Below are 15,204 nucleotides of genomic sequence, written 5' to 3'. Positions count from 1 at the left end.
TAGTATACCAGCCTACCTACTAAAACCCCTCCGTTCGTTCTTCTTGCCATTTTGAGGGCATCATGGGATCGGAGGCATTTCACCACGATACCCTCTGGCTGCAAATTCTTGCTTTTAGTCCTGGGTGCACCAATCTAGAGAGGAGCCCGGGGTATGCCTTTGACCGTGGATCCTGGATTGGGTAAGTCAGGTTTTTACACGAAGCGACTACCGTCTGACGTCCGCAAGCTTTGCAGGGGAAACCTAACCCGTATTGGATCGATCATGGTTACACATCCAGTTGCCTGAATGTGCAGGTTTTTTCACGATGCGTAAGAGCTTCGGTTGGTATTCAAACCAATGTACGTTACTTTCGATAGTCATCGGTACATGGCCGAGGTGGGATTCGAACCTGTTCCTTTTTGCGCCACACGCATTTTACACACACATAACCGATTTGACCACCGAATGATAAGGTAATTTATTCATTGGTTTATCACGAACGACTTGTACAGTCGCCAACAGGCCAATTAATATGATCAGATTAATTTAAGTTTGCCGTGTGGTTCCCAGCGCTTTAATAGAATATGAGCACTCTATCACTTGCCCGTGGATGTCGTAAAAGACGACTAAGGGAATCGCTAATAAACTTGGGATTCCTCTTGAAGGCGATGGGCTAGCAACCTTGAAATTGAAATTCAATTCCATCACTTATCCATAAAGCTAAACGTGGTCGTGAAAACTGTTTGCTTTGTATACCCCGCAAGGGATACAGACGTGTTTGTATGTATATATATATATAGATTAATTTAATTAAATAATTAGTTCTTTATTGTGTTCTTTTTCAGACGCGCAACAAGTCTTTATCGCCGGGCCGTGCGTTGTCGCCGCCCGCCTCAAAGGAGACTAGCGTTGAGAAAGACATACAAAAGGTAGGAATAACTTGGATATCTCACGTCTTTTGACTGCTACGGTGTAGTCATGGTTTATTAGCCATGGAAAAAGGAGAAAATAAGTGGTAGAGATTGCTTTTAGCATTAAGTACACCTATTGTATTTTTTAAGGTTCAACAAAGTTTTACATACATATAAACATATAATCACGTCTATATCCCTTGCGGGCTAGGCAGAGCCAACAGTGTTTAAAAAAACGATAGACCACGTTCAGCCGTTTGGCTTAATGATTGAATTGAAATTCATATAAAGATAGGTTGCTAGACCAACGCATAAATGAAAAATCCCAATTTTATAAACCTATCCCTTAGTCTTCTTTTACGACATCCATAGGTAAGTGATGAAGCTGTCCTCATTCTTTTTCTATTGGTGCCGGGAACCACACGACTTTGTAACAATCAACATTAATAGTATTTGACGGCCTCTGTGGCGCAGCGGTAGTACGCTTGTCTGTGACACCGGAGGTCCCGGGTTCGAATCCCGGCCAGGGCATGATGAGAAAATAACTTTTTCTGATTGGCCTGTATCTTGGATGTTTATCTATATAAGTATTCATTATAAAATATAGTATCGTTGTGTTAGTTTCTCGTAACACAAGTCTCGAACTTACTTCGAGGCTAACTCGATCTGTGTAATTTGTCCCGCATATATTTATTTATTTATTATGTTATTATTCTAGTTTCGTGCCGTGTGGTTCCCGGCACCATTACAAAAAAGAATAGGACCACTCCATCTCTTTCCCACGGATGTCGTAAAAGGCGACTAAGGGATAGGCTTATAAACTTGGGATTCCTCTTTTAGGCGATGGGCTAGCAACCTGTCACTATTTGAATCTCAACTCTATCACTAAGCCAAACAGCTGAGCGTGGCCTATCAGTCTTTTCAAGACTGTTGGCTCTGTCTACCCCGCTAGGGATATAGACGTGACCATATGTATGTATGTATGTATTATGTATTTAATTCAGCCGACACCGGTTCCGGACAAATCGCAAGTGAACGCGATAGAAGTGACGCAGAAACTCGAAGCGTTGCAGATACAGAACGGCCACGCTCACAACCAAAACGTAGATCATAAGGTATGTTCGTACATCCATCCTACTAATATTGTGGGATAACAATGGACTGTATTTAATAAAGGAGATAAATTAGAGTAGGTATGTAACGTGGTTGCCCGGGTCGTCGGACAAATCCCCAATGAAATTTGAGTACGACTCACCTTTCCCCTGCACGGCAGATTTCCCAGTTCCTCACGGAGGCCTCCGGGTAATTGAAGATATACCACACACACAACTCTGTCCAAAATCACTTAAAACAAAATTTATTAAAAGTTTTGATGGTGATTGCGAGCGCGCTTGAAGCAGACTACTCTAGCGCCACTTTTTCTCTCGGTGGCTAAAACTGATACTTTCTACCACGCATTAGTCCGGTGGCGCCCTCAGCATTCAAAAAGGAAATGTCCAACCACAGATTAAATACGAAACAAATATTATAAATGCGAAAGTTTGTGAGTATGTCAGGATGTCAGTATGGATGTTTGTTACTCTTTCACGCAAAAACTACTGAACTGATTACGATGAAATTTGGTATGTAGGTAGCTGAAGACCCAGAATAACATATAGGCCACTTTTTATCCCGGAGTACCCGCGGGAATGATTCCACGCGCAGGAAATCGCTGGCGGCTTTTAGTACTTAATAAAGAAATAAATAGGTATATTAAAAAAAAAAAAAACACACACATACATTTGTAGGTGGCGCTAAATTCGCGGGTGTAAGTGGCGCTAAAGCTGCGGGCGAAAGCTTGTATAGTATACAACAATTTAATTACGTATTTATCTCATAGAGCCAACAGTCTCGAACAGACTGAAAGATCACGTTCAGCTGTACTGTCCACTTATGAAATTTTCAGTTCTTCAATTCTTAATGTAAATTTTTTCAGATCAGTCAGATAAGGTTTCCGATTTTTTTTTTTTAATATGCGTCTCCGCTTTTTTGTAACGTGTTTACTGCGTGTGATAAATGCTGTTTATAAATTCTGGCAGCTAACAAATACTTCGAATACTTGTAAAACTGAATAATATTAATATTGCTTATTCTGATGCTACTCAAATATCTATTCGCAGCTAAGAGAATACAGTCATATGTTCGCTGCAATGTGACAGATTGAGAATCAATACTTATTCCCTGTTCAAAATTTTACATTTTACTCATAGACGTTGAAAAAAGTCAGACGGAGTTTTACTATACGGCAAAATGAAGCAATAGTATATATACACGCCTAACGCACTCACTAATAGTGAGACAGTCGGCCGCCATTACTTCATAGATGCATCACAGATTATCTCACGAATGCAAGTTTTCTCTCACTCGCACATGTGTACAACGCCGCCAATACGATGCTTCACTTTTTTTAAACTACACTCCGTCCGCCTTTTTTTATTCGTCTATGATTTTACGTCTATGAATAATCTTTTAATCTTTTCTCAATTTTGCTTAATTATTATTGATTTAATTAACATTTCTCAGGTAAACGAAAATAAAGAACACATAGAGGTTACGCCATCGAAACCAGAGGAACAGGAAGTACACAAGCCAGTCGAGAAACAAGCAGATAATATTGAAAAAGTGGAGAAAGTCGATAAACCAGAGAAGGTCGATAAACCAGAGAAGGTTGATAAACCAGAGAAGGTTGAGAAACCAGAGAAGACGGAGAAGAATGATAAAGTGGAGAAAATTGAGAAAGAGAAGGAGCCGTCTCAGGAAAAGACTGAAGAGAATGAGATGACAGGTAGGAAGCTGCTATAATTTTCATGATATAGATTACACAGTTAATTCTTTACGACCTGGGTGACCGAGCGAAGTCCGGTGGATCTTGGTTACTGTTTCAAATGACATCAGAAAAAAAAACACTTATTATTATCGTAGTATCTTATATGGGAAAATTATTTTGAATGAAAATCGAAACACCTAATTTTCTCGGACGTATCCCAACTAAATATTTAAATGCGAAAGTGAGTTTATTTGTTTGTTACCTCTTCACTGGTTATCTACTGAATCTGAGTCTGGAGGACATATGGTGAAACTATAGTTCACGTGGGATTTGCGAAAAACCTGTATTCTTTAGTAGGTTGATCTAAATTCATCGCTTTTTGTAGGTAGCGTTTTATTCGATACTTTTTATATATGGTGCTAATTTCGTCGCATTTTTGTTTGATGGTGTTAAATTCACAAGTTGCGGTTAAAATATAGTATGATGTAATAAGAATGGCCTGATAATGGCGTCCCCGGTTTTGATATTAATTTTATCTATTGTTAGATAAAAATTAATATTAAATGTTTTATCTATTTATATATAAGTTTTTATATTAGTTACCGCGATCTTTGCAATTCTCTTTTGGATTCCATCCCTATTTTTTTTTCCTTATTAAAAAAAATACGTTATTTTAAATATAATTTTAATTTTTTGCAGCGTCAATGACAGCGCGCCGTATAACAACGGAAGAACAAGCCAAAGCGGCTCTAGCCGAGAGGAGAAGACGCGCCAGAGAGGAGTTAGAGAGGCAGGCAGAACTTGAGAGGCAGAGGTAATTATACCTACTTTCTTCTTCTTCCTCCCGGCTTTAGTCCCGGTTGCATCCTCACCACTCTGGAGAAGATCTCGGACTATGCATTTGACCATGATTCAGGATTGTGTGAGTCAGGTTTTTACTAATAGTTTCGTGACCTCCGCAACCTTAACAGGTAAACTTGACCCGAATTGGATCGATCATAACATTACATATCCAGTTGCTTGAATGTAAATGTTTCCCTCACCGTAAGGGCATTGGTTAGTATTCAAACTAATGTGCAGCCGCTCTAGCAGAGAGGAGATGACATGCCAAAGAAGTGGTTGATAGAAGTGGCAGTCCGAACTAAAGAGACATAACTACTTTCATTTTATAAATACAGATTAATACCTACCTTTAAATATAAAACTAGAGGACGCTCACTGCTCGACTAAAAGTCCCATCAATTTTAGTTCACGCGGTTGTTTTGGGAAATCCTCCCTTAGGCCACTCCTACACCATTAAAAAACCTACACGAAAAATTTCAAGTATCAAGACACATCGGTTTGAGCATTATAATACTATGTCTTGTAGTCATTCAGTAGTAGTAGTCATTGTTTGTATAGATGGATATTCTTTACGCACTAAATTGTTAGACAAAATGTCACGAAAACTTTTTCAAATATTTTTATTCTATTGCAGATTACAACGCGAAGCAGAAGAAGAGGCGGAGAGACAGCGGCAAGAGGAGGAGAGGCAGCGTCGCGAAGAAGAGGAAGCGAAGGAACTCGCCCGGCTGCAGCGGCAGATGGAGGAGGAGAAACTGAGGAAGGCTATTGAGGTATGATCACCATAAATACATAGTCACGTTTTTGTCCCTAGCGGGGTAGACAGAACCAATAGTTTCGAAGACTGATAGGCCACGTTCAGCTTTTTGGTTTGATGATAGAATTGAGATTAAAATAGTGATATATTGCTACCCTATTTGCGTATAAGAAGAATCACGGTGAATTTCGATTTAAAAAATTATTAAAAAAAAAATTTACTACTCTCGACTCGATTACGCTAACAGATATTCTACTTGTTTTATTTAATACCGATATTGTATTTCTGTAACACTTCTGACTACGATCATCTTTAAAAAGAATCGGTTCATCCGTTCATTCGGAACCTACAATGCCACAGAGAGACAGACAGACACGTCGCGTTAACATTCGCAGGCGCAGCAGCAACTGGAGCGCGAGGAGGCGGAGCGGCGCGCGCGCGAGGAGGCGGAGCGGGCGGCGCGCGCGCGCGAGGAGGAGGAGCGGCGGCGCGCGGGCGCGGAGGCGGAGCGGCGGCGGCGCGGCGAGGCGGCGCGCGAGGAGCGCGAGCGGCTGGCCCGGAAGCAGCGCGTCGAGGCCATCATGGCCCGCACCAGGCTCAAGAAGGTGACAATTACTGTTGGACTTTACATGAACGAAGTCGGGGAAAACAGCAACCACTAATATATTCTTCATCCCACTTGTAAAAAATTCTGGAAAAAAATCTTAATAATTTACAAATCCCGCAATCCCGGAGGCATGTCCATATTAATATATACGTTTCAGTTCATTGACCCCAATTCAATCTACCTATTCCGATCTCTGCTCGTTACACAAGTCTCGAACTTACTTCGAGACTAACTCAATCTGTGTTATAAGTCCCTTATATATTTATTAATTATTATTTATTTAGTTATGTTTGTGTAGAGGAGAAAAGGCCTACGGAAAAAGAAGTATGGTAATATAGGGAAGTAATTAAGGACAGAGGTTTAAGATATCTAGGTTAAGTAAGTTTAGTTAGAATTTTTATGAGTAAAATTCGTCTGTAATGTATAGATTATGTTACTAGACACTGCAGATGATTATATATAAAGAGGAGAAGGGTAGGAAGCGAAACGGCTGAGAAGGGAGGAGGCGGAGTGAGAGGAGAAATAAATGCTCTCCATAAAGCAAACAGTGGAAGCTATCATGTCTAGAACTAGTCTCAAAAAGATGAGATTACATAACGTATATTCTGTTTGACAATTTATGTTAACTATATTCATATTAAGAAGTGCACGGTATAATGGTAAAACGAATGAGTAGGCAAAGCAATTTTAAAGGAAGAAGGTTATTTTAATCAAGACTAGGTTCAAGACGGTGTCATTTTTATAAATAGAACTAAATTAGATTGCATTGATATTATATTCATATAAAGAGGAGGAGAAGGGGAAGAAGCGGAGAGATTGAATGGGGGGGAGAGAAAATAAGATTAGGTATACTTAAAATCACGCCTCTTTCCCTGATGGGTAGGCAGATACTATCTTTTCACTTGAGAGTACACACAGAGACCAAAAAAAAATTTTTAAACTACTGAAAGGCCATGGATTTGGGAGCTATAATTAGAAATATTTAATTCCAGCAAGCTGAAGAAGACAAGAAACAACAAGAGAAAGCCAATCAGCAGCCGGCCGCCGAACAGCCACAGCCGTTGCCGTCGCAGGCCGACCAATCAGAGAGCCAGGCTTCGCAACCGCAAGCTTCGCAACCAGGGTTACCAAACACAAACACAGACAACGGGAACGCCACAGCGGATTTGTTAGGTTTCACTAGTCAGGTTAGTTGGTTATCATAATCGGAGTCTTTGTAACCATGATTAACACATACTGTTTGTTCGCCGTGAAGTTAGACCACGCGTATACTAAAATTACTTGACCGATTTGGATGCCCCGCGAACTGTCAAATCCTACATATTTTTAAATTTTATCAAAATCAGACAAACAGTTTGAAAGTTATCGCTATTCAAAAATACATACAAAAACTTGGGATCCTTCTTTTAGGCGATGGGCTAGCAACCTGTCTATCACTATTTGAATCTCAATTCTATCATTGAGCCAAACAGCTGGACGTCTGAATTTTTTTCAAGACCGTTGGCTCTGTCTACCTCGCAAGGGATATACACGTGATTATATGTATGTATGTGACATGTTGCTCGCTCAAAAGAAGAATCCCAAGTTTATAAGCCTATCCCTTAGCCTTTTATGACATCCATTGGAAAGAGATGGAGTGGTCCTACCCTCTTTTTTTACTGCTACATACATACATACATATAGTCACGTCTATATCCCTTACGGGGTAGACAGAGCCAATAGTCCCGAAAAGACTGAATGGCCACAATCAGCTGCTCGGCTTAATGATGGAATTGAGATGCAAATAGTGACAGGTTGCTAGCCCATCGCCTAAAAAAAAGGATCGCAATTTTATAAGCGATAGGCTTTTACGACATCCATGGGAAAGAGATGGAGTGGTTCTATTCTTTTTTGTATTGGTGCTGGGAACCACACGGCACTTTTATTGGTGCCTTTACACAATGTTGATCCTCATTCCAGCCGGAAGAACGGAAACCTGAGGAGAGCGCCTCAGTGGCGCAAACCAACAATGGGAATGTCGCTGATTTGCTGGGCTTGTCCGAACACAACCAGGTGAGATACATATGGTCACGTCTATATCCCTTGCAGGGTAGACAGAGCCAACAGTCTTGAAAAGACTGAGTGGTCATGTTCAGCTGTTTTGCTTGATGATAGAATTGAAATTCCATTGAAACCCAACGCCTTAAAAAGAATCCCAAGTTTGTAAGCCTATCCCTTAGTCGCCTTTTACGACATCCATGGGAAAGAGATGGAGTGGTCCTATTCTTTTTTGTATTGGTGCCGGGAATCACACATACAATAAATGCTGCAGTGTAGTTTGTTCCGCCGCTTCTTGTACACGTGCGCTTTGGAAGCGGCAGTAGATATAATTAGATTTAAGTGATGTGACGTCAATAAGTGATACCTTGTATCCAATTTTGAAAATAAATTTATTCTATTCTATGGTCACGTCTATATCCCTTGCGGGGTAGACAGAGCCAACAGTCTTGAAAAGACTGAATGGCTACGTTCAGCTATTTGGCTTAAGCTAAACTCACGCTCTCATACCAATTGTAATACTAGTCTAATAAAGTTGATAGTTATCCTATGAATCTTCAAATTACACCCGTATATCTGCGTTTTTTACCTAAAACGTTATATAAGTGAACGTTATTCTCCATTATATCGATTGTGCGAATTGGCCTTTCCATTTCATTGTTAGCAAAAAAAGTACTTTAATCCCTTATTCTACAACAATCCAATAATATTATTTTTCAGACCGACGACAAACCCCAAGAGCAGTCGACGCCCAAACAGATAGACAACACAGAGACCAACAACGGCAACGTTGGCCCAACATCCAACGTTGGCCACATATCGGCCAACTTCATACAAACCGAACGGCTATCAAACGAGGGCCAGAAGATCGAGAAACTACTAGAAGATGACTTCACGACGCACAACGGCCACGGTACACATAATAATCACCCGTTGACGTTGCAGAACGCTATATAATCTGTGGTAGATTCGAATTTTTGAATTTGGAGTTTTCATAGCGTATATATTGGCTGGTTGTGTGCGGGTTTCGCTCGCTTGTACACTCTTCGGGATTTAAAATGGTGTTGAAAAAGAAAGAAGTTGTTCCTTTTTTGAAAAATATTGCAATTTATTAATCTGCGTTCGGGTTTTGAAATGCTGTCACTGAAAAGGGAGATATAAAAAACTTCTTTAAATATTAATTATTTTTAAGGAATGAGCTATTTATTAACCTGTTGAGTTATTTATGATCCGTACTGCGTTGACATAAGATTGAACTTATAGAAGGACTCACGGAATACTCTAATTAGGGCTATTATCCTAAGGTAATATTCGGGTCACTAAAAAAATGTTCAACGATAATCCCAGCTTAGTTAGGTTTCAGGTGAACGGTGAATTATTTAAACACAATCACATGATCAAAGGTTAGACGATAATCGTTGTGGTTTGAGATGTTCTAACCGGGACGATACTCAGGAGTAAATGTTATATTATCGTACTCCATTAACGGAAAGTTCAAATTGTTGTAATTTTTAAGCTTCAAAAATAAACACTGAAAATTAAGTTTTGTAATTAACAAAATTTAAGAAGTCATAAATGGACTTGTATCTATGGCCGTAAAAATAAATGAACTGCTTTGCCATAACCATTATTTTTTTCAGTAACCTTAATCGAGACTTACGCTATACACCTAAAATATTCATTATATAAAATACGAGAGTGTACAAGAAACTTGATTTTGAATGGGAACATTGATTACCGCCTTATGAAGGCGAAAAAAAAAGAAATTGAGCGATCAAACGAAAAATAATATACATATAAATGCATTATATATTAACTAGATTTTTTAAAACAATGTAACAAATATATGGCCTACAATTAGAGCACTTAGTGGCACATTTAAATATTAATCACGTGCACATGATAATAAAGAAAAAAAAAGTCTAGATCGCTAGAAAGGTTTTTCGATTACGATACGTGTGGTGCCTTAGTTTCCTTTAGTTCGGTGCTAAATTTTTTTACATTTCAAAAGAATTTATTGGTAAAAAGAAATATCTTCCCCGTTTAGTTTCGAAGCGTGAAACGGAACGTATCTTCCGCGCTAGTTGTGAAACGTGAAAAGGAACGTGGCGAATAGTGATAGTTGTACTTGTACCAAGCCAATATGTATGTTTTGGAAACGGTTTGTTGGTCTGTTGGTTTCATTTTATTTGACAAGGGATGAATAAAAATACAAGTAAGATTCAAATTCAGTAATAATAAACACATAAACTTAATTTTCGCTACATTTTGTATAGTAGCAACCTTTCTTATTTTTTGTTTTTATTTAATTTATGAATGTTGTGTTAATTCATACATCAATACGTAAGAAAAGGCATAAATGTCGGTATTTAATTTTCAAAAAAATTATTTTTAAAATTAAAAGCAATAAATTATGTTCCTTCTACATTTGAAAATTCATGTCTTAAGTCAAATAAAATGAAAACAACATTGAGACGATACTAAATCATAATAATATTATTATTAATGCATTTATACAGCAAAAGATTTAATGTTTTCATTTGCAAATAGACAGCTTCACGTTTTTAGGGGAAATATTTTCGTACTAATAAAAATCTTGGACACGCATTAACAGATTATTAAAAAAATATGAATATAACTTTATCATTTGGTCATTAATCGCATGAAAATAATAGACGAATTAAGTGTAAGACTTAAGGCTTATTTACAATAACGAGATATAAAAATACGGACGGTCGATTTGGTAGAAATTTCTAGAACAGAAAAAGTTGTGAACTTCGTGCTATTAAATTGATACAGCCATAAAAAAAGGTATATACAAACTGGATGCCAATTTGAGCATGAAACAAAAAATCTCTTTCTAACTAGTCTCATTAGAAAAAGACGGAAAGAAGTCACTCTTTTCATCTTATTCAAATTAGGTTAGTAAGAAAAAATTTCTTTTTTGTGTGTGACTCAACTGTTTCTGAATCAATTAAAAAGAGTCCCATCTCTTTTAGCGGTAACGAAATATATTCCCGTCTACAATTTGTTAAATGGAGTGGGACTTCTAAATTGTATGTACTTTTGTTGATAAAACCGACCGTCAAATATCTTTTTAAATCAATAGTTCGGCGTTTCATAATTAAAATAGGTTGTGTATAAAAAGCTGTTCTAAACAACAGCATATTACGATGTGTAAATTATTAGTTTTATTTATTGTGATTTTCTTTTTATTATTTAAAAAATGCCGTTGCCTGTCCGAGAGGTCGTTTTCTGTATCTGTCGCACGCTGTTTAGCCGAAAGCGTGTAAGTGGGACAGATATATTTTCCGAGTTGCGTCGGGCGATATTTATAGCCATTGGAACCAGTGATAGATTTCCTTATTTGCAATACGTATGAAATGATTTAAGTTAATTGCGTTCTTATGATATGCTGTTTTGATGCTGAATCAACTTAAAATCAAGTGTATGATATTTTTTTTATATGTGACTCCTTTAACGTTTAAATAAGATAGAAATGTTCCATTTGTATTCTCTGATTGGTAGAAATCGTGAAACTATAGTTGGAGTTGGAGTTATACTTTACAATTAACACAAGATGTTAATTTTCACAAAATTAACATCTTGTGTTAATTATTTCTAAATGTTAAAGAAGTCACCTTCAAACCTGTGTTTTTAAACATTTAAATTTTTGCCTCACTCTATTTCATATAGTGTGACGCAGAGAGCAAATCGCGTCCTTATTTAACAAAGAATCATTAGTATAGTGTAGGTATCAAATTTGCATTGAAGTGGTATCATCTTTTTTAGGTTATTATCAATAAAATAATATAACTAATGGTTATAATGTAAAACAATATGATGTCTCATTCTGGGTATTCAACTGAATCGTGTAACGAGTGAGATGACATGATTTGCGACATTTTGTTTTCTAAAGAACCATATACATAATGCCCTTTCTACATTAAAAAAAATTGACTATCTATCAACGATAAGTTATAAAAAAAATATTGATAATAACTCACAAAAGAAACCTAGATCTAATATGCTTAACAAAATTCAATAATAAAATAATAAATAAGTTATTTAACGACATGCATAAACAATTTTTGTATAATAAGTAGTTAGAGTTTAAACAAATAATTGTATCTATCTTCGTGTATTTTGTTAATATGCTGTTTCTTCGAGTTAATTTTTTTTCATAGGATGTTATTGAATTTTAATAAACGAAATCGTGTCATGTGGATATGTGAGGCTTTTTGAAACATTATATAATTATTCTAGAATGCTTTTTTTGTCATATAACAAATTCATAAAAATATTTTGCTGCACATATCCATATAATATGTATTATTATTTGTCTTCAACTTGTTAAAACTAATTGTGACTACAATTTTCGTATTGGAATTTTGATAAACGACTGGTTTCAGTATTAAAATATGCAGTCAAATGCAGTTTTGACACATGAGGACCTCACATACACTATTATAATCTATATCCAAGTCTATATTAGTAGTTATTAACAAATCAATTGTTAACACCGGGAATCGCCCAAAATGTATTCCATTAAAATATATTAGCTTTCAAATTGTAAATTGAAAATTTTTGTGGTTACTACAAAAATATTTCGTTTTTTTTTTCTTTCTCATCGGATTCTGCGTCATAGTATGCGTATATCACTTGCTTGTAGGTACAATTTATACATTTTTTATTGCTATTCGTCACTTTCCAACCATGTATCTTAGTTTTTGATTAATTTTTGTGCGCGTAAGGATCAAGTATGTGGTGACCGCTTTCCATCAATTACAAATTTTTGATAAGGTACATTTCTTAACTCTCTTAGGTTGCGATACGATTGTTATGAGGTCGATATTGAGTCCCATAAGACTAAATGCCATAATCATCACATAGCATTAGATTTCAAAAGTAAGAACTGTTTACCGAAACGATGATTATGTCTAAAATCGTTACAAATAAAATTATAGTATCAAGCTTTATAACACCCAATATTGACCTATTTCTATTAAGAGTTGATAAGACATATGCCTTCTGTAATTAATTGGCCCGATAAATAAAAGAAAATTCAATTAATAACATTCAATTTACACCCGGGACACTTCTAATGTTAAATAGTTTGCTGTCTACTTTGTATTTTCCTAAATTACATAAGAATACAAATAGTACCTATGTTTATCTGTTATTACAAAAAGAAAAAGCAATTTTAACAAATTTAAGAATACAATCGTTAAACGTTTATCCTTGGGTGCGATTGTACATTCTATACGTTGCTAAAATTACTCTTCTACGTAAGTTTTACGTTTTGACATGTCGAAAATCCAAGATGGCGGGCTGTCATATGCGTTTGTATGAGTGTGTTACATGGAAATAAAGTTTAGTAACTTAAAACCACACTTTTTTTAAGCAAGAATATTATTCACCTTAAAATTGTTTATAAAGATAATCAGGGCAGTTTAACTTTATTTAAAAAAGAATAAAAAAGAAACGAGACATTTTAAGGTTACTTTTTTTATCTTGCGCAATGTAGTGTGGCTTTCAGCTATCACACTTTATTTTCATATTATTATATGTGTGTTCTCACACTGAGGTTGTCATTCATTTATGTAATGTATTTATGTATATCACTATGAGACTATGGCTTATGTACGTTCTCTTCTATGTTATGTTAGCAATCGATGGATTTATAAGGAGCAGTTTTAATAAAAAATATCAAACTAACAGGACGTTTTATTTTTGAACTTGCCCGTTGCAGTTTGGCCAGTAAGTACGGTATGTAAATAAAGAAAATCTGTAAGGAATCAGCTTCGAAGATAAACATGACTAGACATTCTAAATGTCTTCTAAAATCCAACTTGGAGATTACATACATACATAAAATCACGCCTCTTTCCCGGAGGGGTAGGCAGAGACTACCTCTTTCCACTTGCCAAGATCTCTGAATACTTCCTTCGCTTCATCCACATTCATAACTCTCTTCATGCAAGCTCGGCGGTTTCGTGTACTTTTGACCTGACCCTTTACCAGGACGTCCTTAATTTGATCGGTTTGTTCCCATTCAGTCACACCCGGATCTGTAACACTGTTACTCAATGGGAAAAAAATTCCCGTTGTGTAGCAGTGGTACACATTGCAACTATCGTTTTCCCACGGATATTTTTAACCCCCGGTGGAAAAAGAGAGATGTTATAAGTTTCTGTGGCATCATAGCTCACAAACGGCTGAAGCGATAAGGTTACTTACGGCGACAGTTTTAGGACATGTTTTGATCAAAATCAGTTGTAAAGTTGTGGGAGTTGAAATTGGTAAAAAAACAACGAATGTTGGCGAATATATCTGATTGAAAGCGCACTGATGGAGATAATTGTTGATTTAATCGAGATCGTTCTTAGCTTAATTGCAAAAAAGTCATATGTTATAAGTGTTCCTGTGTGTGTGTCTGTCTGTCTGTCTTTCAGTGAAAAAGTGATGACTTAAGAGCCATTTCACTTTATTTTGCAGTGCTCCTCTCCATTTTAAATAATCATCTAAAAAAAGACGAAAATTATTAATGTTCAACATTAAATTACAAGACAATATTTATTTTAAGATCTATAGGTAGGTACAGCATAAATAAATTTGAATACGAAAATCGCATTAAGTTCTATTGAGTAACGTATATATTGGTCTACCTAATATGATTTTCTCTAAGTACGTTATGACAGCATTTGATTTCCAAGACTCATTCCCCTGGGGACCGCAAGAGACATGGCATCCATTAGGCATCAGAATTTCAATGTGACGTCAATCGGTTACATATTTGATGTTTAGAATTACATATGAGTTAGTTAATTGATTTGTGCGCCATTACGATAAAAGCCTGAGGGAGGTTTATGATTTCAAAGATTCTATTTTAAAATTCGAAGAGATGTACCTATGGTTGTAAGTTATAGGTGTAAGTTGTAGGCGTTAATTTATTAACTGCACTCGATAAGTCCATATCTTACATAATTCCAAATGTCTGAAGCCCTGCTAACTTTATCCGTGCCCCGCGGGAAGAATTTGACATGTTGAAAAAAGCAATTTTACAGGGCGGCCATTTTAAACTTTGGCTTCCTCTGGAAAATGCATATATTTGTTACATTTATAACTTTTACTTTATCTAAGGTAAACTTTTTACGATGATTCGAATAACGTACAGTAATTTGCATAATTTTTCTTAGTTTTTGAAATAATCGACATGTCAATATGCGTACCGACGACTTATCAAGTGACTTATCCACTT

At 36.5% G+C, this 15,204-nt stretch overlaps 1 protein-coding gene across 7 annotated transcripts in view; it reads left to right on the top strand.

Moving 5' to 3' along the window:
- Nucleotides 1-13,661, top strand: part of LOC106131598 (GRB10-interacting GYF protein 2) — a 55,928-nt gene extending 42,267 nt beyond the window's left edge. For 6 of the 7 annotated variants that reach the window (XM_060950010.1, XM_060950006.1, XM_060950008.1 and 3 more), the window contains 9 exons: nt 828-911; nt 1,898-2,008; nt 3,456-3,717; nt 4,399-4,513; nt 5,177-5,315; nt 5,695-5,904; nt 6,899-7,093; nt 7,866-7,958; nt 8,664-13,661. In XM_060950010.1, the coding sequence (XP_060805993.1) occupies nt 828-911; nt 1,898-2,008; nt 3,456-3,717; nt 4,399-4,513; nt 5,177-5,315; nt 5,695-5,904; nt 6,899-7,093; nt 7,866-7,958; nt 8,664-8,900 (1,446 nt within the window). In that variant the 3' untranslated portion in view covers nt 8,901-13,661. The remainder of the gene's footprint in view (nt 1-827; nt 912-1,897; nt 2,009-3,455; nt 3,718-4,398; nt 4,514-5,176; nt 5,316-5,694; nt 5,905-6,898; nt 7,094-7,865; nt 7,959-8,663) is intronic. The other variant, XM_060950009.1, reaches the window with a different exon arrangement.
- Nucleotides 13,662-15,204: the final 1,543 nt, after the last annotated feature.

Source organism: Amyelois transitella, chromosome 20 (genome assembly GCF_032362555.1).
Source record: "Amyelois transitella isolate CPQ chromosome 20, ilAmyTran1.1, whole genome shotgun sequence".
NCBI lineage: Eukaryota > Metazoa > Arthropoda > Insecta > Lepidoptera > Pyralidae > Amyelois > Amyelois transitella.
This window is presented reverse-complemented; position numbering and strand designations above follow the sequence as displayed.